This window comes from Daphnia magna, linkage group LG4 (assembly GCF_020631705.1).
Source record: "Daphnia magna isolate NIES linkage group LG4, ASM2063170v1.1, whole genome shotgun sequence".
Taxonomy (NCBI): Eukaryota; Metazoa; Arthropoda; class Branchiopoda; order Diplostraca; family Daphniidae; genus Daphnia; species Daphnia magna.
Genome location: NC_059185.1, coordinates 10,602,438 through 10,622,963, shown reverse-complemented (window position 1 = coordinate 10,622,963; position 20,526 = coordinate 10,602,438). Strand labels below are relative to the sequence as shown.

The 20,526-nt window shown below is 39.4% G+C and overlaps 7 protein-coding genes across 10 annotated transcripts; 4 read left to right on the top strand and 3 right to left on the bottom strand.

Annotated features, from left to right (window-relative positions):
- Window positions 1–2,300: 2,300 nt before the first annotated feature.
- Window positions 2,301–3,413, top strand: LOC116919948 (vesicle transport protein SFT2B). Its single transcript, XM_032925983.2, has 4 exons — window positions 2,301–2,541; window positions 2,611–2,783; window positions 2,859–2,976; window positions 3,041–3,413. Exons 1-4 carry the CDS (start codon window positions 2,470–2,472, stop codon window positions 3,167–3,169), a joined length of 492 nt encoding a protein of 163 aa, XP_032781874.2. The 5' UTR covers window positions 2,301–2,469; the 3' UTR covers window positions 3,170–3,413.
- Window positions 3,414–3,549: 136 nt separating this feature from the next.
- Window positions 3,550–5,625, top strand: LOC116919947 (N-alpha-acetyltransferase 80). 3 transcript variants are annotated; one of them, XM_045172749.1, is made up of 5 exons: window positions 3,550–4,048; window positions 4,204–4,897; window positions 4,949–5,112; window positions 5,171–5,370; window positions 5,436–5,625. In XM_045172749.1, the coding sequence occupies exons 2-5, from the start codon at window positions 4,791–4,793 to the stop codon at window positions 5,604–5,606; spliced, it is 642 nt and encodes a 213-aa protein (XP_045028684.1). In that variant the 5' UTR covers window positions 3,550–4,048; window positions 4,204–4,790; the 3' UTR covers window positions 5,607–5,625. The 3 variants fall into 3 exon arrangements, with proteins under 3 accessions (XP_045028684.1, XP_032781871.2, XP_032781872.2); XM_032925980.2 differs by having other exon boundaries at window positions 3,550–4,897; XM_032925981.2 differs by having other exon boundaries at window positions 3,566–4,897; window positions 4,967–5,112.
- Window positions 5,545–10,141, bottom strand: LOC116919940 (nuclear export mediator factor NEMF). The gene is made up of 16 exons (XM_045172748.1): window positions 9,948–10,141; window positions 9,694–9,865; window positions 9,433–9,635; window positions 9,218–9,354; window positions 8,993–9,153; window positions 8,464–8,667; window positions 8,076–8,362; window positions 7,899–7,989; window positions 7,439–7,833; window positions 7,159–7,353; window positions 6,963–7,096; window positions 6,507–6,895; window positions 6,223–6,417; window positions 5,996–6,156; window positions 5,641–5,928; window positions 5,545–5,571 (listed from the first exon to the last, which is right to left on the bottom strand). The coding sequence occupies exons 1-15, from the start codon at window positions 10,004–10,006 to the stop codon at window positions 5,730–5,732; spliced, it is 2,982 nt and encodes a 993-aa protein (XP_045028683.1). The 5' UTR covers window positions 10,007–10,141; the 3' UTR covers window positions 5,545–5,571; window positions 5,641–5,729.
- A 178-nt stretch (window positions 10,142–10,319) lies between these two features.
- LOC116919944 (spermatogenesis-defective protein 39 homolog) lies at window positions 10,320–12,332 on the top strand. 2 transcript variants are annotated; one of them, XM_032925978.2, is made up of 6 exons: window positions 10,320–10,540; window positions 10,631–10,864; window positions 10,938–11,687; window positions 11,756–11,932; window positions 11,990–12,091; window positions 12,157–12,332. In XM_032925978.2, exons 1-6 carry the CDS (start codon window positions 10,466–10,468, stop codon window positions 12,175–12,177), a joined length of 1,359 nt encoding a protein of 452 aa, XP_032781869.2. In that variant the 5' UTR covers window positions 10,320–10,465; the 3' UTR covers window positions 12,178–12,332. The 2 variants fall into 2 exon arrangements, with proteins under 2 accessions (XP_032781869.2, XP_032781868.2); XM_032925977.2 differs by having other exon boundaries at window positions 11,990–12,332.
- Window positions 12,333–12,929: 597 nt separating this feature from the next.
- LOC116919946 (homeobox protein ceh-12) lies at window positions 12,930–14,320 on the top strand. Its single transcript, XM_045172643.1, has 4 exons — window positions 12,930–13,265; window positions 13,536–13,793; window positions 13,917–13,980; window positions 14,056–14,320. Exons 1-4 carry the CDS (start codon window positions 12,930–12,932, stop codon window positions 14,199–14,201), a joined length of 804 nt encoding a protein of 267 aa, XP_045028578.1. The 3' UTR covers window positions 14,202–14,320.
- A 1,728-nt stretch (window positions 14,321–16,048) lies between these two features.
- Window positions 16,049–17,552, bottom strand: LOC123466304 (ubiquinone biosynthesis protein COQ9-B, mitochondrial-like). The gene is given in 8 exon segments (XM_045172642.1): window positions 16,049–16,167; window positions 16,239–16,310; window positions 16,391–16,516; window positions 16,575–16,770; window positions 16,839–16,989; window positions 17,073–17,202; window positions 17,204–17,283; window positions 17,486–17,552. Coding segments are annotated over 8 exon segments (867 nt in total). The 3' UTR covers window positions 16,049–16,122.
- On the bottom strand, window positions 17,442–19,628 carry LOC116919943 (glomulin). The gene is given in 3 exon segments (XM_032925974.2): window positions 17,442–18,099; window positions 18,101–19,421; window positions 19,495–19,628. Coding segments are annotated over 2 exon segments (1,767 nt in total). The 5' UTR covers window positions 19,352–19,421; window positions 19,495–19,628; the 3' UTR covers window positions 17,442–17,583.
- Between the last annotated feature and the right edge of the window lie 898 nt (window positions 19,629–20,526).

The following is a 20,526-nucleotide window of genomic DNA, read 5'->3' as shown; positions in this document are numbered from 1 at the left end:
ACCTCGCCACCATCTTTTTTTGTTGTTGTTGTTGTTGTTTTGCTTCTTCCAGAGATAGACGCGACGCTCTCATTTTTGCCCTCTATCGTCTCTTTTTTTATGAACTTTTTTTACTTTGCAAAACGAAAACACATAAACGAAAAGATACAGCCATTCGCCTGTAAAAAGTTCTTATTTTTCTTCTTCTTCTTCTTCTGCTTACTATGGAATTCTTTTTAAACAAAATTTGGCAAAAGGATACAAGCCACAACAACAGCTGCTTCACCTGTACCGTGTCTGTCTGTCTACGTGTGTGTGTGTGTAAGCACGACCGTGGTACCGCGCGCATCCGGGTCGCCATGTTTTCTCTTTTTTTTTCTATTTTAAAGAAAACACCGATTGCGTATATATTTTTTAAAAGATAATAATAGCGGCACCTGCAATTTCTATTATTTTTTCTTCTTCTTGTTGGGATGGTCAAAAACGCAATAGCGTACTTAATCAGTAGGAACAATGACTGCGCTTATCCTGATCCTTACTAATCGCCAAAGATAATTGTAACTTTTATCAAAAGCCTTGTTCGAAAGCGGGAGGTCATTTCTTAAACTGGGTTACAACAAGGATGCATGAGGTACTTGTGGGTCTTACCACATTGGCTGCGTGTCTATTTACAGTGAGGGGCGAAAGTTCGTGTTCAATTGGGCACGCAACTCTATCGATCTAAACTCATAAAAAGGAAGAAGAAGAAGACGATGAAAGAGCTAAAGAAATGCGGTGGCTTTCTAGTTCTCGGCTATGACTTTGAATGGTTGACGTCATTGGTGAAAACCGAGTCCGGGTCTCCGGGAATCATTTTTGTTGTCCTTGCTCTAGGCTATCTTTACAACACCTGATTGAACGAGGGAACCGTGAAACATTTTTCCCCAACTGACGACCGAATTTACGAGACGTCTCGGATGTTTTTCGCAATTTTTTTTTTTTTCCCAGGTTCCTTTTCTTGCGGTGCACATCCGTGTGTGTAGACAGGTGTGCGTGAGCCGCGAAGAGGAATGCGGCAGACGTGGAAAACCTGCCCGATCAAAACAGGTCGTAACCGTCAATCGAAACTACAATTTCCATTCTTAAAAAGAAGGAGAAAAAAAAAAAGGGAAAGAATATATCACTACTAGTAGCAGTATAGTGGCTTCCGAACCCGTCGGGGCAAAATAACAAGAAAAACTTTTCACGTTTCATTCTCAAGCGGATCTGACGTCAACGAAATCTTATTATTAGTTTGTTTGGCGATTTCATGAACAAAACAATCTCGACGAATTAATTTTTTTCGTTAACAACCAGGATCGCTGGTTGTGAAACGATTAATTCATCATAAATCACGAAATGTCGATTAGCAAACAACCTCCTTTAAATTCGACGCGGGGGTACAGATTTGCATCTTTTCTAATTATAAAAATTTCTAATGAAACCTTTTTGGCCGTGAGATGGCCAGTTAGATAAATGGAGAATCATGAAAAGGGAGTGCCATTTGTATGACTAATTCTTTGCTCAACAAATGCCAGTCTCCCCTTGTGCAGAATTTTCAAAATAAATACTTTTTTTTTGGCTGCTTCTTCTATCCTGACCTTGGTTACGGAGCTCAAGGATTTCCGCCTCGCCAATGCATTGCAATAAACCTAATCGGAAATACAATTTTAACACAATCTCAATAGCTTTTCCGGTCACCTGATAAGCAATCTGTCAACGCTATCGTAACAGCTGTTAAAAGATAAAAAATTCGCCCAAGATAATTACATCCTGGTCTTATTTTGGGCGTGTGGGGGGAGCAGCATTCTACGCCTCCACAGTCTTGTCAATCATCTTTCACCACATCCAAGTTCCAACAAAAGTCACCAAATGAAAGCTGTATCTTAGCTCCATTGAAAATTAATACAACTGGTAATGGAAAAACACTATACCCAGTCGCTACAATTGTTCTTGCCTCGCCATCTTAGAGCTCCTCTTTTAGGATGTGAGGTAAATAATAACAAGGCTAAACAGCAAACAAAATGCCCGACGAACTTCAGGGGATTTGGGCAAGGCCTGAGCTTTCTACAAGTCACAGAATTACACCTACCTTCAGCTCGTGTCCTGTAATGCTGATTCCTTAAAACTGAACACGATTCGTGATGATGGTTTTCTGAAACAACCGGAACGCACTTGACACAGTCTCGGCGAGCTGGTAGACACTGTATGTACTAAGAAAGGACAGCGTTCAATTTCCTTTTGGTTCACGTTGTTGACACTAAAACCATGGCAGTGTTGGCCATCTGTCGACCGTGAAAACAACTTGATACGTTCAACACCTGTCATCACTGGCGGTACCAAAACCGTGACTAGTGATATTGAAGTGAAACGTCAAAGTGTACGCCCTATCCAATTGTTACAATTAATAACATATACACTTAGTATAACTGTGTTCTTAGCAAGCTATTAGATTGTGATCAATTGCTTCGAATGATGGACAAACTGAGACGTGCGCTTAGCGGGAACGATGGTGAGGATGAAGAGAGAGGCTTCGTGGCACAGGTAAAAAAATTTACTGAATAATCAAAAAATTAAGTTATCAGCACTGCAGTTATTTATCTTACCATATAGGTAGTTGATTCCTCATCATTGGGATGGGGGACTCGTGTAAAAGGATTTATTGCCTGCTTTGTCATTGGAATTATCCTCTCTGTTATTGGCTCAGTTTGCTTGTTTTTCGGCAGTAGAGGACTTGTTGCATTCTCTGTGTTTTACACCACAGGAAATATCATTGCACTTGTCAGGTAATGTTATACACCAATATTTGATTTGTCATGCTTCCTAAAATTCTATACCTTTAAATTATGTTTCTGTTGTAGTACTTGTTTTTTGATGGGACCTTTAAACCAGTGCAAAAAAATGTTTTCTCCTACCCGAGTAGTGGCGACAGTGTTGGTGTTTGTTTGCCTCGTTCTTACTCTTCTGTCAGCATTCCTGGTAAGTATCTTTGCTCCACTGATTAGTTGAAAGTGCATTGCATTATCAGGTTTTTCCCTTTTAGTGGAAAAAGAGTGGGCTTGCTCTGTTGTTCTGCATTATTCAGTTTCTAGCCATGACATGGTATTCATTATCGTATATTCCATACGCCCGAGATGTAGTGAAGAAAACTGTTTCTACGTGTATGGGATAAAAGCCAACATGCAAAAGGAAAAGTATACCCTCTTGATAACCTACTGTCCATTTACTACACAAAATTTGTTTACCACCTGAATCCAATGTGTATAACAGCTGCGACCCAATCACTCTGTGTCTTCTTCACCTATTGAGTGTGCCTTTCTATCACATTATCCTTCAAACTCTTTGGATGACCAATTTACACAACTTGCATCCACCTCTTTCTCAAAATGTTCAAATAAACTGTTCATATTATTGTTTATTATTGTTCTTCTTATTTCATAAAACCTAAGATTTAAAAAAATTTAAGTAAAGGTAAGCAAGGTTCTGCCTCACTTGCCAAGCTCTCGTTCGCACCATTGTGAAAATTCTTGGATTTGAGTTCAGCAAAAAAGAAAACTGTTTTTTGTGGGATATTATAGATCTATTCCTTACTAGTACAGTTGGCTGACAAACGCCAACTTTTCTCCCATCGTAAATAGGCACGAAGTAAAACGACATAAAAATATTAACGTGTTGTTTTCGAGGTGTCGAGCAGTTAAATTTATTTCGCTCGTCTATCAGCAAATTCTCCCGTTTCCCAATTAACATGGGATTCCACGCGACTTTGATGTGTGGAAAATCCCGTTAAGTGACGCAGTTGATGTGGTATTATCATTGGTGCTATTGCATAGCTGCAGCTGCCTTGTAGGATATGGCCGAATATGGTCTACGCCGTAGACACCACAGAAATACGATACAGATAGCAGGAACCCCGTCATGACAGCAACCATGCGTCACACCGCACAGACACTATGTCAATGCAGGTCCTCCATTGCAGGTTTACCGTACAAGCTACAAGTATATAGGAAGACAAGCTGATGCCCATATCTAAAACAGGGAGCATCTGGGTTATGTAAGACAACTTTTTTTCAGTTTACCTCGGGATTATCTAAATCATAGTTCTTGATGAATTTTTACTTTTCAAATTCATAATGCCCATGAGTTTAAAAAGACAACATTCGAAATAAAGCCAATGAAAACATTTTAAAAAATAAATAAATATTTCAGAAAAACTGAGAAAAAGAGATCGGAAATATCCTAGCAGACTCCGATTCCCTGTCTGACACATTATGTCAAAGTTTCCTGCCGAGCAGTTCCGGAACTACTGTTCAAATATTTACCTTTTTTTTCTTTTTTCGCTTCTATGAAATTTCCTGTAAATAAATAAACAGCCTAAAATATTTTATGTTACGTTGAAAGTGACTTAACGTATAAAATGAAATAAAAATTATTCGAATTGGTGATCAAAGGTGATTAACAGCGCCTCTACTTCTAGTGTTTTTACCTTTTTTAAGGTTTTTTTTTTTTAATTCTACATTAAATTTACAGTTTTTTAAAATCTTGAGTTTCAAGTTTTGGGTGGTCTTTTGTTTTTGTTGAGGTTATTGGTTTTTTTGGGTTTTTTTTTTAGTTGGGACTGTCAGACATTTTTTGTAAAGTTATTTTTGTCCTATTTGGCTGGTATAGTACACATTTCATTTGCTTTCCTGTGATAAGAAAGGCACAGCTTAGTCAATGTTGTGAGCTCTTTTGATACCTGGTTGTGCTGAACTGTTAAAGATTATACAATAAAATTTTGGGGTTGTATCCCCAGCATGGAGAATCACAATATTATGATAGTGGCCCTCCACGATAAACCTGATTCCATAGAAGATTGTATAAAGCTCTTGAATGATGAATGGCCCAGGAGTAAAACTGCAAGGTTTGGATTCAATAAATTTTCCGTCTGGTTGCTTTCTAAAATATCTTGAAGAAATGAACATTCTATTAGGCTGAGATCAATTGAAAGCTCAAACCCTAACCTTCCCATTTCACTTATAATGGTCAGTAACACAACCACAGGTAAAGGTGATGTAATAGGTCATGCAAAAATTGCAAGATTACCTTTTGAACCAGCAAGCTGTATGATTGAATCTGGTAAAATTATGTTAGTTAGAGAATGTAAATCATCTCAATCAAAAACATCTTTTGGCAGTTCTGATAAATCCAGCCAACAGAGGAAAGGGTTTTGGTAAACTACTGATGGAAGAATGTGAGAAACTTGCAGTAAAATTAGGATTTTCAACAGCAGTGCTTTCCACACATGACAAACAGCAATTCTATCAGAAATTGGGGTATGAATTTTGTCAACCGGTATCCCAATATGGCGGAGGTCCATCTCCTTCGAAACCTTCGGTACTGCCATATAAAATTTATGTTTTCAACTCTTAGCCTCATAATAATTACTCCTCTATATCTAGTTGTCCCAAGCTAAAGAACATAAAATTCCCACAAAATCCGATAAATCCATATGTCACGAAGAAAAAGAAATTAGAACTTCAGTTACCGTTCCACAACCACCACCTCTGCCAAAGTCCAATAATGCATTTTGCATCGCTAAAGTGTACATGAAGAAATCTCTAAATCAATAAATTTGTAGCTTAAATACTACTTTCTATGCCTTACCAGCTTTATACATGCTATTTCAATTGCATGGCATATGTTTATTTTATGGAACTTAGATTTTGTGTAAACATGCCTAGCTTGCATGCTCATTATTTTTTCGGTTTCATAGATTGTGGTACGGCTAGCTTTACTCGTCCGGGGAAGTTACGTCCAATGTCTTGGTCTTTCAAGCTTTTAATCAGGTCTCTTTCCCTGTTTGTTGCCGTTTTATCTAACAAGAAAACGGACATTGCCGTCTTAGAGGCCTTTCCTCGTTTGGTTTGTCCTGGTAAAATTTTTACTTTGAACCTGGACGGAAAAACAATTAATTAGGAATCACTAGTTTGAGTACTAATAATTGTAGGGACATCTTTACTTGTATGGCATTAAAGTTGAATATGGTGCAACAACTGGGATGACATAAAGCAATTCATCCTCTGAATGTGGAATTCCTGTCAACGCATTCAAAATATCAGTATCTGTGATAGTGGGCTGATCGACATCCTCCTCTATCCCATCTCCTTCAGCATTTTCCTCCTTGACAATAAATCAAAAAACGTGACAATAGAGAAGAACAAAAGGGTATGTTTTGAAAATATTTACATTTTTAACTTGTTCCACCGACAGCATCGTTGACTGCTGAGTCTGTTCGCTTGGAACGAGAACTGTCTCTTCGGTAACTGCTTCTTTTTGCAGGTGTGAAACAGCAGATTTTGATGCGGCTTGTTTCTTAATTTCTGTGCTCTTGCCTTTCTTTTTGTTTTTATTCTTTCCCTTGTCTCTTGCCGGACCCGCAGACTACGAGGAATCATTAAGGATGCCATGAGTAAATTGTTCTCAACTAGTAATAACTGAAAGAAGAAATAAAAAAAATAAATGCCCGCTACCTGCAGAAGTTCCATTTTTAGTTGTCGTTCGTCCTCGTCTTGATCCTTGTATTTCTCCTTTATTTTTTTCATTTTTCCTTTTTGGCCACGCTTCGCCGTAGACTGCTGAGTTTTCTGTTCCTCCTTCTCTTGATCACCCGAGTCTAATGTTTTCTTTGAGAGCTGATTTGGTTTGCCTGATTCCTCTTTTCCTTTTCCCTCCCACTGAGCTTTATTAACGGTTGGTACATCTCCGATAATGGTATATGCTTCCTCTTCGTTTAAAATTTTCACTGCCTTTTGGTTGCCTGAAGATGACGTGCTCATGGGGACAATGGTATCGGGGAAAGCCACCTCTTCTTCGTTGGTAACGTGCGACAAACTTAGTAGGGTACGAGCGTCTTCGACGGCTATAATATTTAATTTAAATTAATGCTTATCGAATAAAAATAGAATAAATGCTGCCACGAATTTTACATCTTTCATAGTCCTTCTTTTCATCTTGATCACTTTCACTGTCACTTGAGCAAGAAACATGTTCGTCCGCTAATTCCATGTCAAGACTAGGTGCTTCATCATCTAGCGCTTTGGGTTTGCGGTCATTCAAATGCCTTTATCAAATGGAAGATTTAGAGATTATTACAGAAAAAGCCGTTCCTTTGCTATTAGTTACCTCTCAACACTGCCTTCTTCTAATCGAAAAAGGAGACCGAATCCAAGAACAATCGGACAAGGAGGGAGAAAATTTTTCTTCCCTCTGATCATGAAAGAGCCGGTTGTTAAATATTCTCCTGACGGAGCGGTCTTACTAACTTGTGAGCTTTCCACCCACCAGGCTGTAGTCATCACTTTTGCTTCCCAAGCAGCACTGAATAAATTATAGAATAAACACATGGGAACACTTAGCATAACGTAAAAAAACGTTTAAGCAAAGTTTAGCTTTGGGGGCCTACCTGTAACCAACTGCCATCAGTCCTGCTTCTTGCAGAGTACGGGGTGGGATACGATTGGATGGTGAAAAGTTCTTAACAATGATACTCGATGCTCCGTGCAAGTCAGCATGAACGTAAACATCTCCGGCTTTCAGGTAGCGTTTTACTAAAAGCTCATTTTGCTGGCGATCACGGCCACCGACGACGATATAGTTGTCTGAGCTAATGAACCAGTAGAATTTTTCAAACCAAAGAACTTTACGTGCTTTTCGGATCGTTGCTATGGCTGCCGATTCTTTTAGTGTCTGTTTAGCTTTCTTCTCAGCCGATTTGAAAGCCTTGTGTGATGACTCAATTGTTTTTTGCTCCTTTTTGGAGGCGTTTTTCTTCTCACCAAAGTATTTGCGGGCATTGGCCTATGATAGAAAAAACAAAATATTAAAGCACGGACATTTTGTGATAATCGAGTCATGGCTATTACAAAAGCTGTCAAATCCAAGTCAATGTCCACCAGTTGTGGTTTGTTCAATTCATTAGAATCAGAATCGGAATCTCCGTCTGCATACGGATAGCTTTATGGGAATAAAAGCAAATGTAACTGATTTTGCTAAAAATATTATTTGATTTGGAAACATATTTAAATGTGTAAAACTCTAACCTCAACAGAAGAGTGATGTGATTCGTTGATAGCTTCAACTTTTTTATAGTTTTTGCAACAGGGTCACCTTTACGAGTGGCTTCTGCCACCAATTCTTCAATTTCCTTCCATGCAATCTGATTAGCCAAGGCTGAACGAACGACCTGGATCGCGTGATCAATTAAGGGCTGGTTCATCTCAATCAACCGTGCTTTCTGTTCGTCGATTTCCTGGACCTGGTGCAGGTTAGCCAATCTCTTTTCATGATCGTTTCGGATATTTGCAAGCTTTTTCATAGCTTCGCGTTCCTGCAATTATTTTTGGAAAAAGTACATACATGCCAGAATCTTGTATTCGTGTTTTCCAGGATAAAATAAATAAATAAATATAACACAAAATTTAGGTTCACCTGTTGTACTGCCTTTAGATCAAGCTTTTGGCTTTCCATTTTCGAAAAGAACTCATCAACTGCTTGATTAAAGCTAGGTAACTCAAGAAATGGATGTGATTCATGCTGCTTGTATAACATGGGGTGAAACTCTTGGTTAGTGTAAAAATCTTGAGTTTCTCCTGAAGGGCATGGCCTGCTTTCACGCTTCTGAATAACGATCCCCTATTTTTAAATACAAAAAACAAGAACTTTATCAAGCAAAACAGTTGAGCCTCCTTTTTTTTTTTTTTTTTTGCTTATACACAGCAGTCGTGTCTGCAAAGATGTATTCTTTGTGCTCATTTATCCACCTGTTACCGTGGATGGCTTACCCTATGCAGAAAGGAACTGAATTCGCAATTTTTAGATATTCTAAAAATGGTATATCCATTCTTCTACCATTGACTTACGTATACTACCTTCGATATTCCGTAAAAAAGGTGGATAAACGAGAACAAGTTATAGGAATTGCAGCCAAGACTGGTGAAAACACCATCACGTGTCATACCTTGGAAATGTTTCCTATATTTTGCATGATGGTGTCAGCCGATTTTAATGCCAAATGCAGTTTGGGAAGGTCTCGGGTAACATCAAACTGCGTTCCAATTCGGCTATTCGAAGGAAAACCAAATTCCAGTAGCACGTGTTCAATCAGAGCCGGCCCGTAACCTAACAAAATAGAGTACTAGATTGGCATTACTGAAACAGCAACAAATAATTATAATAATAATACATGTCTTTGGAACAAGAATTTTTTTCAAATTATCACCAGGCTTGGCTGAAACCAACCAGCTTTGCAACACCTCTGTATTAGTGATACAATCTTCCACAGCTGTACCTTCCATGGGATATTTTTCTTTCACAAGAAATCTTTTAATTTTTATGCATGAAAAAATATTTAATTATTTGGAGATGGTAAGTGTGTTATCTAAAAAAAAAAAAACTAACCTTACATCTTCACCTTCTGTACGTGGTCTCAGGATATTCAAAATGACATACTCATAGTCACATAAAACAATGTTCCCTCTATCATATAGCTCAATAATAACATGGTATGCAGCTTCTCCAGTTCCAAACTGAAGATCTATAATTCGGTCTTGACCAACTTGTAGTGCCTTTTCAAGTCTCTTGTTGTTCAAGTGTTTTCTCAGCTAGTACTTCATAATAGTTAAAAGTTATTTTTAAGTTGAAAGAAATTATTTTAGTCACCTTCATAGAAAAGCCTGAAGGAGCTGGATTTTTTGGCCATTGGAAATCTGTGGTATGAATTCTTATGCCTGACTCAAATAGCAACACAGCTTTTTCTTCAGAACGATGAAGTCTAATTAAATATGTTTTGTGGTCTACATCATAAATTTGATTCACTCGCATTCCAACCAATCTAAAGAATGTAAAAAAAATTGATTGGTATTTCTAAAGAAAAATGTATATTAAATAGCAACATCATAACACTTTAAGCCAACCTAAGATTGATTTCAGCAAGTGCTGCCACAATATCAATTGTTGTAAATCTTACTTTCATTTTTCATTTATCAAATTAGAATAATGAAAAATAATTATTAACTACACTAGTTGGTACAATAAAGCCAACGCGCGCAAGAGCAAGATGACACCAAATCGCTAACACACGCGTGACGTCTGCAGTATTATTGTACGCCCATGCTACCTGGTGGCACCATGTAATACCATAGGAATAAATAAAACTAATTAAGCAATCCTAGAACCTATATTTCGTAAAACGGGTTTTTTAAAATTACTGAAAACAGTAGAAAAAAATTAAAAGAGTTAAAATGCTAGAAGCGGAAGTGCGGCACATGTACAGGCTACTTCAGCTGTCAAAGTCAAACTGGTCCAACTGCAGACGACGACTAAAAAAAGGAAAAACAATATCGTTTATGTAAAAGGTTTGATTTGTGCAGAAATTATTTCCTTCTAAGAATTGGATTTATCACAAACTTGCATTCCCATAAAAAAATTATAAATGGATAAACCAGAAGATGAAAAATATTGGTCATCATCAGCCACAAAAGGATTTGACTTTGACTCTGAAGAAAATGTATGAGTATTACAAAGTGTCTGTATTACTGATCTGTTTCCAGTTTAAGAAGAAAACCATCATTTTAAAGTTAATCATGCTCTTCATTAGGAACATGCTGGTGACATTTTTGGAGCAACTCCATTGCAGACTGCACAACTGTCAAAGGAGGTCCAGCAAAACATTCCACATCAGCCAGTGGTATCAAGAGGTGAAACTCATAGGAAATTGTCAAATTCACTATCATCACTTAGCACTTGTAGCAACTCAAGCTACAAATTCAATACAAGCCAACCCACCAAACAATGTGAAGTGACCTGCAAACTACTTTCTTCAACAATAAATGTGAGTATAAAGCCTGATATACATTTCCTTACCTTGTCGTTCTTGTTAATTTTTAATTTTCTTTGTGATGCAGGATGAAACTATGTCTAGTCCCAAAGATGTGGTGAGGTCAATTTTTCTTGGAATGTCTTATGATTTAAGTTGCTTTAAGAAACTAAGTGACAAGAAAATCCTGCTAGATGAAGCTCTGAAATTAGGTGATGGTGATGTCATCTGTGCAGTTCTTCTTTTCCTTCAAAAAAGTTTGCATCAGGTGGTTTTGTTTCCTCTTCTGAAAGAAAGATACGTTGCGGCCCGTGAGTACATTGCGATCTTGGAAAAGCAAAAGTGTTTTAAAGAAGCAGCAATCCTATGTGGTGAACTGCAACAGACCAAAGAAGCTGTAGTCCATTTATATAATAGCTGCTTCAGAGAAGGGGAGCAAACTATTCAGTCTTCTCTAGAACAGATTTATAAAAACGAATTAAAAAATTTCAAGCAAATAGAAGTTGAATCTGAGATTATAGAAGAACACATCCTACTATTGGAAAGACAAGGTCCAATTGCTGTTACCAGAGCTCGTCTTCCGCAATCTGAAATAGATGATACAAGGACATCGCCATTCATTGGGAAAGCTGTTACGGCTCAAAATTTAGTAGGATCTTCACTACTTTCCACTTTGCAGTATTGTTGTCGCCACAACTGGGACGCTCCCGAAAATCTATTGGCTTCCCCCATAGGACTTAAAAAAACTTTCAAATTGACGGAAAGGCAATTCCTTTGGAACGCGTTTATTGGAAGAATCTTGATGAACGAAGATCCACTTCCAATCCTTCTCGTGAAGGTTGCTTGAAATGAATGGTCATTTGTTACCTGTAAAATAACTTCTATTTGCTTTTGTTTCATCCACAGGGCATGTTTGGTGCACCAAAAATATCTGCAAGTCTTTCAATTCCACGGATCTTAGAAATAGCATCAAATTTGAATGGCAAACCAAACCTATTTGACCAGTTACTATTGTTGGTTGAAAAATCTGAAAAGCGATACCAATTAGCGAAGAAATACCAACGTCACCGCATCGTCATTGATGTATTTCATTGTTGAATTGAATTAGAAACATTTCATTTTAAGAAATTTGTTTTCCAGGTGCTGATTAGTAACAAGGATCGAATAAGTCTGCTCCAGTACAGAGATTCTATTGACGACCAAAGTGAGATTGATTACATAAATAACACATTAAGAGTATCGGTGAGTTCCGTGAAATGTTTTAATCATTAAAAAGTGAAGTTAAAGCATTTCATTTCCTCTGATAGAGCACCCGATGGAAAAACTAGGATGAATGCATACTCAAAATTGATACCAAACGCTACTCATTTGTGATCTTTGTCATGTTGTTGTTTCTTTTATTTTATTTTTTTTTTCAAATGCCATTGTCTCACTTCCGCTCCTTCCTGTTTTGTAAATAAACAATTCAATATTTCTAAAATCATACTGGATAGTTATTTGCATGCAGTTAACAAATATCGCATTTTTTCCTAGTCCGCTAAATAATGTTCTTACGCAATGTTATGGAAGCTTTTTTAATTCGTTATTTGAAATCCAAATCCATGTCATGGGTGTGTTCAGTACCTCATTTAACTCAGCCAACCGACACATGAGCACTGAAGCAACTGTCGCAATCCATTTGATCAAGATTTCAAGACATACAGCGCATTTTGAATTCTCCACCATGATTTTGTCTTTGTTCTTAACAATAGAGCTGTAGCGTAGGAAGCTCTTTCTTCCTCCTTGTAATAGTCACCTTTACGTACACAGGACCGCCCTTCCTGACGTAACACGTCTGGAAAAGCAGCAATAGAAGCGGACCGTTTTCAAAGTGTAAACGTACACACTCTCTTAGACAGGCCAATGAGACATAAGAAACTCGCATGTTGCAGAATGCCAGCGTGCCTCCTATGGGGTATCCACGTGGGTCGTGCCGTCGGGGTCAGGCAGAAAGTAACCAGTTGCCTGCGAGCAGTGACTCGAGTCAAATAACCCGTGGCAAACCAAGTCGGACAAGAAAGACGACAAGTTCAGCCACACAATGGATTTCGTATCTTGGTCCTCTACGTTACTCAAGTTGAATGGTTACGAAGGAGCACAAAATCAACAACAACGTCAGCAGCAAGCAGGACTTTTATCCTCTTCCTGGCCATGGATATCGGACCCAACTAACGCTACACGCCCAGCATTGTTACTCTTGGATCTCGCCGTTTTGGAAGCTGCCGCTGCCAATCATTTTTGGCATCCAACATCAGCAAGTTCTTTGGCCATGGCAAATTTTATGTCATCAAGAATTATGGATAAGCAGCATCAACTGTCCTTTGGCATTGATCGTATTCTCGGCAATCAAATTGGAGTCGATCGCTCAATCACTCAGGTTAGTTTTGTTTCTTTTACACGCGTGTTAGTTATATGGATAGTAGCTACAGAAGGAGCACGATAAAGAGGAAGGTTCAGGATAGTTTTGTTTTTAACTCATCCATTTAAATACTAACTCCGCAAATGGTAGTATTGGTTAACGAGAAACGAGCCGAAACCGACGACAACGTGTAAATTATTCAGTTTGAAAGTTCAAACTAATAATAACAATATTTGAAACAGGTGCCGACGCATGTTTGGTCTGGTGACCACGAAAGAGACAGCCTAATCTGTCGCACAAATACAGGAAATCACGGTCGTTGAGAAGCAAGTGAGAGAAATTCGACAAGGGCAAATCCAACAACAAGACTCGATTGACCAGCAACAAACGGGCAGCAATAACAGTCGGCGAAAGCGGTCTTGGTCGCGTGCTGTCTTCTCCAATTTACAGCGGAAGGGGCTTGAAAAACGTTTTCAACTTCAGAAATACATCACTAAACCAGATCGCCGACAGCTGGCAGCTGCCCTCCAGCTCACCGATGCACAAGTATAAAACTACTTTGTAAACAGTGTCACTCTTGACTAGCCTGCAAATGATCTTACAGACGGCTCTTTAAACGTACTTGTTGTCATTACTGATCCATACAATTTCACTAATTGGCATTTTAAGGTAAAAGTCTGGTTCCAGAATCGAAGAATGAAATGGCGTCACAATAAAGAACCCCACCTTACAAGTAACGCTCTTAAAAATATTTCATTTTAAAGGCAACATTTCTTTACTTTGTTTTCTGCTTGATTTCTCTTCGAAGATGAAATGTCATGCAACAGTCCTCTAGAGCACTGCACAGACGTTGCTGAAAACCTCAGTTGTGTGGACGATGGCGGCAATACTTCTCAACATGTCCTTCTCCCTAAATCACATCCGACGCGGTTTCAGACATTTAAAAGGACTTAACATAATTGCAAAAAGAGATATCAAAAAGATTCACATTAATCTAACTAGCGTATCTTGTTCGATTTACTAACTACTCTATTTTAGCCAATTTTGTGAAGTAATAAATATTTTTGAATGGCTTCCTCTTACTCCTCAACAAAACTCATTTTGATCGAACAAAGAATCGCGGATGAGCACGAAATAAAAATACGTTTCATCGATGTACACAACGATCAGAATAGTCTTGCATTGTTCTACGGCGGAACGAAACCGCTCTTGTGAGAATTTCATGATTGTTCTCTTCTTTTGTTTACAAGAGGTGCTGTTAAGAGTTGCGGAGAATTTTAGTAGCTGCGTCGATGGGTGTCAGCCTTAGCAAATAAACTGAGAACGCGTCGAAAAACCTGGGGTTCTCTGGCTATTTCTGTGGTTTGTTTTGCCTCATCAACGGCACCAGTTGTTCGCACGTAGCTGAGAGAACACCACCGTCGACCACATTCTAGTCTCGGCTTCTTCTTACATTCTTTTCATGATTACTATTATTGCCATGAGTGAGGAAAAACAGTTGCGAATATCCAAAAAAATGATACGACGCACGAACGCATTTCAGGTTAAACGCATTCAATTTTGCCAATAACGTAAATCAGCTGACTGCAAATAGGGTCAAAGTCCACGATAAAAAAATTTTACTTCTTAAAATCCTTCATCTTGAGCACATTTAGTGGAAAACATAATCTGGTCACGTTCTGTGCACGCAGTCGTTATGGCTTAAGTTTATTTAACGAAACGCAGGGGTGGTGGCCATATCGTCAGGTTTAGACTTTGTATATGTACATAGTGGACCATACGTCGTTGAGGGAAAGCGATTTTTCAGCAGGAGAATAATAACAGTTAGCTACAGCATGCGGTGAAGGAAGTGAGCAGGCAATCGAACTTGTTCACAGTTTACGTTAGCGCTATACGAGCTGGAAGTGCTGAGGGGATTAATGGGCCTCTTCGCTATATATGGTTTCCGAAATTAGAGGACTCGTGCCGGATTCTTGAACACAAGAAAGCGCAAGCACAAGCTTGTATCTGCGATACATCGTCAGCTAGAATAATCAAAAGTGGGAGAGAGTATGATGGGTATATTCTTGAACAGGGTCTTGGTTATACTCGTTCGTTGATGAGCTGGAAAAGAAGCAAGAAGTATATGGTTGTTTATTTATACAAGAATCTGTTGCTGCCGAACATCGCTAGCGCTGGTCGTCTGGATTCCACACAATTTTTGTACACATTAGCCGTAATGCTAAACTTTGTACAAGACATGTCGACGGCAACAATAACCAACATGAAGGTGAGTGCATCATTCAGGAACTTCAAACTTATGATGGGACCAGACCTTAGTGCAAATTTCTAATGCGCTTTTATGTCGTGTTCCGGCTGAAGTTTAAGACGTAAACATTCTAATCGCTAACTGAAATATGTTTCGGTATGCTTGCCCTATTATTCGAGGTGAACAACGTTTTGACATCCTCTTTAGGAAAATAGACTACAGCGAAGTCTAGGCATAGGCAATAACAATTGAAACCCAAAATGAATGAAGTTTCATTTGTTATGGCTGACGGTATATGAAAATGATATTCGAGTATCCGGCGCACTATTATGTTTATGGCTCAGCAAAAGCCTAGACATAAACAAGTGTCGCCTCTTCCAAACGAAAACAGATATCGATCAGCGAGCTATCAACCACAATACGGTACCTACTTATCACTAATGTGTTCCATCTAACAATTTTCTCGGTAAAGGATGTTAAATTTGAAGTATCCTACCTTAGCTCGTACATCGCAAGGAAACTAGATGACCAAATGAACGCCAATACGGTGTAGTTTAGTTACCAGCCACCACCGGCTCTCCGCTATTTGTATTTGTTCTAGAGAAAACACCCAACTTGATAAATGAATTATTCCATCTTCCTCCTGTCTGGGACGCCTATCACATTCAGCGCCTTAAAAAACACACAATTTGATTAATGTTTTGTTTTTTTGTTGGGATATTTTCTTCAAATGCAAAACTTACGGTCTGATAGAACCCTTTCATGACGACAGATGCTTCTTCCAATTTCTTAGGACAATCGCGCAATTGATCCATCTAAACAACGAAGCATTTGATTAAATGCTGAGCTCAAATTTGATAAAAATTATGATTTTAGGAATAATCATTAACAAAACCTCGTCGATGCGACGATCCAAAAATTCCCATGTGCTTTTAAAGTCATCACTTCTATCTTGAATCATGCTCATCTCCGTAGACTTGTAGACGGTTGCCAACAGGGCTCTCTTGGTGTACCATGAAAACTAAGGTTTCAATATTAAGAAATTGCCCGTCAAGAAATGGGTTCCATTTTCCACTTACATCAGCTGAGGTGTCACCGGCATGGAACCACATTTCATCAACGAGGTTGGCCAACAACTTCAAAGATGATGGCGCATTTGGTGGGAAAGCCATAAGGCCCAACGCTTCAGTCCATCTGCTAGTGAATATGTGGTCCGCATTCATCCTTAGTCTTTTTTCGACGGCGAGTCGTAATATCTTTAGATCATTCTTCGCTCTGAAACAATAAAATTACGTTTTGTCAAATAAAGCGACTCATCTTCGCGGGCCAATTTCTCAATATACTTTAGTGGATCGAGATGAGCTTCCTGTATATCAGATGGAAGCTCGGACGATAAACGATCGTTTGCTCGTTGATAAAAATGATGGACTAATTCGACTCCGCCTTTAGGGAAGAGTCCATGCGTAACACTAGGGTAGCCTAAGCTTTCAGCTCCTGGGTATAGATTGGACAAAATGAGATTGTTCTAAAAAAAAAAGGGAGGGGGGGGGGGACTGAAGAGTTTCATTCTTTCGCACCTTGAGCCAATGCTTCCTTACTCCATCCGCTAATATCGACGTAACCTAAGGCAGCATCTAAAATTTTAACCTTAATGTCATTTTCGTACTCCGTCTCCTCGTCTTTGAGACGCTGAGTTTCTTTGGCATCCGAAATCATCCGGGAAGGCGTCCGTTGATTGGGAACGGACGACTGGAGTCCACCGGAAGAACACGCCTCTGGTGAGACTGCCTGTAAACACCAGGTAAAAACAAGGTAAAGGAATGAAATTTAGAAAAGCGATGCAAGTGACAACCTTTTTTAGTCAAAATAAAACGCCCTTAGCCAAGTACAGTACATTTTTTTCTTAAGTAGTACGAGATAGTGAAACGGTTGAAAAAGAAACAACATAGTGAGACAAGACGCCACAACAGTAGCGGGTGTATTAATCCACCTCCAGTCAGTAGGCAAAAGCGTTGTTCTTTTTGCCAACGGGTATTAGCGCAAGAACGTTTAGCCATTTTAAACAGAGAATTGTGCATTTTTTTTTTTTCAGTTGTCGGTTGTCTCTAATGGGTCCCGTTCACAGGTCGGAGGAGATCCAGAAAATGAATGAAGACATTCAACAACTCGGGCGAGAACGCTTTCGAGAAGATCGAACGAGTTGATTGCGGATGTAATCACTGATTTTCGCTGTTCAAGAGACATTTCCGGCATAGACAAAAGGACACTGCAGATGGCCACGACGCCACTCCCTATTTTGCTCAGTTCGGATTCATAATGTTCATAATGGGCTCGGGAAAGCTTGAGGGCTCTGGCGAGTGGTTCGGTGAACTGGACTTCGAAGAGGGGCAAATGTTTGGCAAATCCACTCACGTTCGGCCTGTCGCGAAGGAGGAGGAAGCGAGCTAGATTTAACGCACTCATGATGGAGTCCATGTGTTCCAACAGGTCCGTTTCTACGTCTTGGGGTAGCTTCCAAATTAAAGGTAGATAAGCATCAAGGCGATCGTGCAAAAAGTAGGGCAAATCTTTGTCTAAACACAGAGCGATCTGATCCTTGACGATATTGAATAACCAATCCTCGAAGACCAGGATGCTCCAAAGTGGGCAGAAGACTGTTGAGAAGATGGTGACGGGCAGCGAGATGAAGTTTGTCTAAATATGGACGCCACAGTTCGACTGAAAGGGCCTTGAATTCTCGGCTGTTGACACCAGATACAGCCAACCAAATTAACGATTGGAATATCTGAAAATGGATGGGATGATCGAGACAATCCATAGAAAGTGACGAGTCCCCCACATGCTTCAGCAGACCTTGAATAAGGAGAAGTCCTTTGTGAACAACGAGTGGTTCTCCACTCCTCAGAAGAAGGTCGGCGTATTGCAGAACCGTATGAAAAATGAATTGCTGGCTGTAGACTGAGGGGACGCTTAGGCAAGATAGCTGTTCACCATAGACGAGATAGAAAATCATTCCCAGCGACTTGAGAGTTGGTGGAGGACTACCATCATCAAAGGAAGAAGAGGACGGGCATTTGTATTTGCCTTGAAAATGATGAACGATTTCCGGTAAAGAGAAAAAATCTCCGCAGACGCACGAGAGATGATGAACAAGCTTTTCGGCAATTCTTCTCAGTAGACTGGGACTCTTTCCTTCGGCAAAATGCAAATCCATGCAGATTAAAGGCTGTTCCATTGTTTTAAGCAGGTTCTTTTTTAGCACCCGACGCCGTTCCCGTAAGCAGGTTTGGTCATCGAGCTTAGTTTGAACGCGATTCAGTGACATCTGCTTGACAAAAGGGGCATAGAATTCAGCCAGGGCTTCATAGATGTCAGAAATACATTGAACTTTTGGATCTGTGTCTAGCAGAATCCGATCTTTACCCTCAAAGCATTGTCCCGGACTAGGTAGTGGTAAAGAGCTAACATGTTCTCCAATCGTCTCTAGAACCATGTTAAGAATATTACTCTGCTTGTCAGGTAATCGTAGCAGGACAGCTTGAAATGGCAGAAGAAGAATCTTGAACTTTGAGCTCGATCCAAACTCTGCCACTTGTTCTTGCAAAGCTATTAAAACTTCTTTGGGATTTGATAACTGAGCCACCATTAACAGGGAAAATTCACAACACTCTTCCATTTCGGGAGACCAGACAGTTTTTTCGGAGTTGAGGTGATTGCACACACCAAGAATAATGTCCATGCCATGCTCCCGAACCTTTGGAGTATGGGTACGATCAAGAATAATATTCTTTATCTGCTGATATTGGCCTAGTTCTAGCCAACGGCTGATGTTTGGAAGAAATAAATCTGCTGACATATTTTTATCTCTGGTTGGCAACCGATATGATTTTCATCAGAATTCTCAACAGTCGAACTTCTTCACAATCCTGGATAAAGAAAGATCAACCCTCTTCTGAAACAAACCATCCATTCATTTCCAAATTTCAAATGTCAAAATACCAATAGAACAGCTGGGGTAGGTAAATACAAGCTAGGGAGAATTAATTATTCAAATTTTGCAATGACAATGCAAATTTTTACGGGCAAATGCGTGACTTCGTGAAATAATAAGGAAACTTACGAGTATTTTGTAAAAATCGCGTTGCGAGAAACGATGCCATTTCTTTCCTCACGTGCACCGCAAAGGCCATCTACTGGCCATCACATTTAGCTCATCCAATTCAAAATACAGCAGAACAGAAAAGTTTTTGAAAAGTTGGAAACTTTTGTCGTGCTCATGAACGCAAACATTTCTGAAAACATTGCGAGACGGTTACCGCCTAGCAAATGATGAAACTAGGAACGAAGGAATAGCATATGAGTCAAAATTAAACAGTTGGAAAATCCAAGGGTTCACGATCGGTTGAATAATTCCAAAAATGTAGCTCCATTTCAAGATATACTAGGAAAATGGAACATGATTCATTTTATGTAAGAGTTCTTCAAATGAATTTTTGACGAGCCCAACGATGGCGATGAATGCAAGTTCAATCAATTCAACGTAGCGTACGGCAACCACCGGAGAAAGTGGCCGAGATGGCTCCAAGTTATTAAAAGTGACTGCTTTTGCTTTCGATTTCCTTTTGCTTCCTAGGAAAAATGTTGAATAGTTATGAGGGTTAAGTGTCGTTACTAATGAGTCTTAAGTGATCAAGTGCCGTATGCCTACTCTGATTCAGCTTTTTTTGGTGGACCCGGATGCATAAAGTGGGCGGAGTGGGGGTGAATATATCATCAAAAAAAGAAAAAAGATGCGCTTCTTGTTGGTGAAATGGGGAATAATTTGACGGGGAGCGGATCAAGAGGGAGCGGGGTGCCAGATTTTATTAACTGGCGGGGAAGCATGTTAGATGAAGTGTGTGTGTCGACCAGAAATTCACCCTCCATCCACCTCCTCCGCCCCTCTTATTCACATCGAACCGTAAGTTCCGTGAACGCGCGGACTTTTGCCCCATTATAGACATCAAACAGTACGGCTTCTTTCTTTGTATA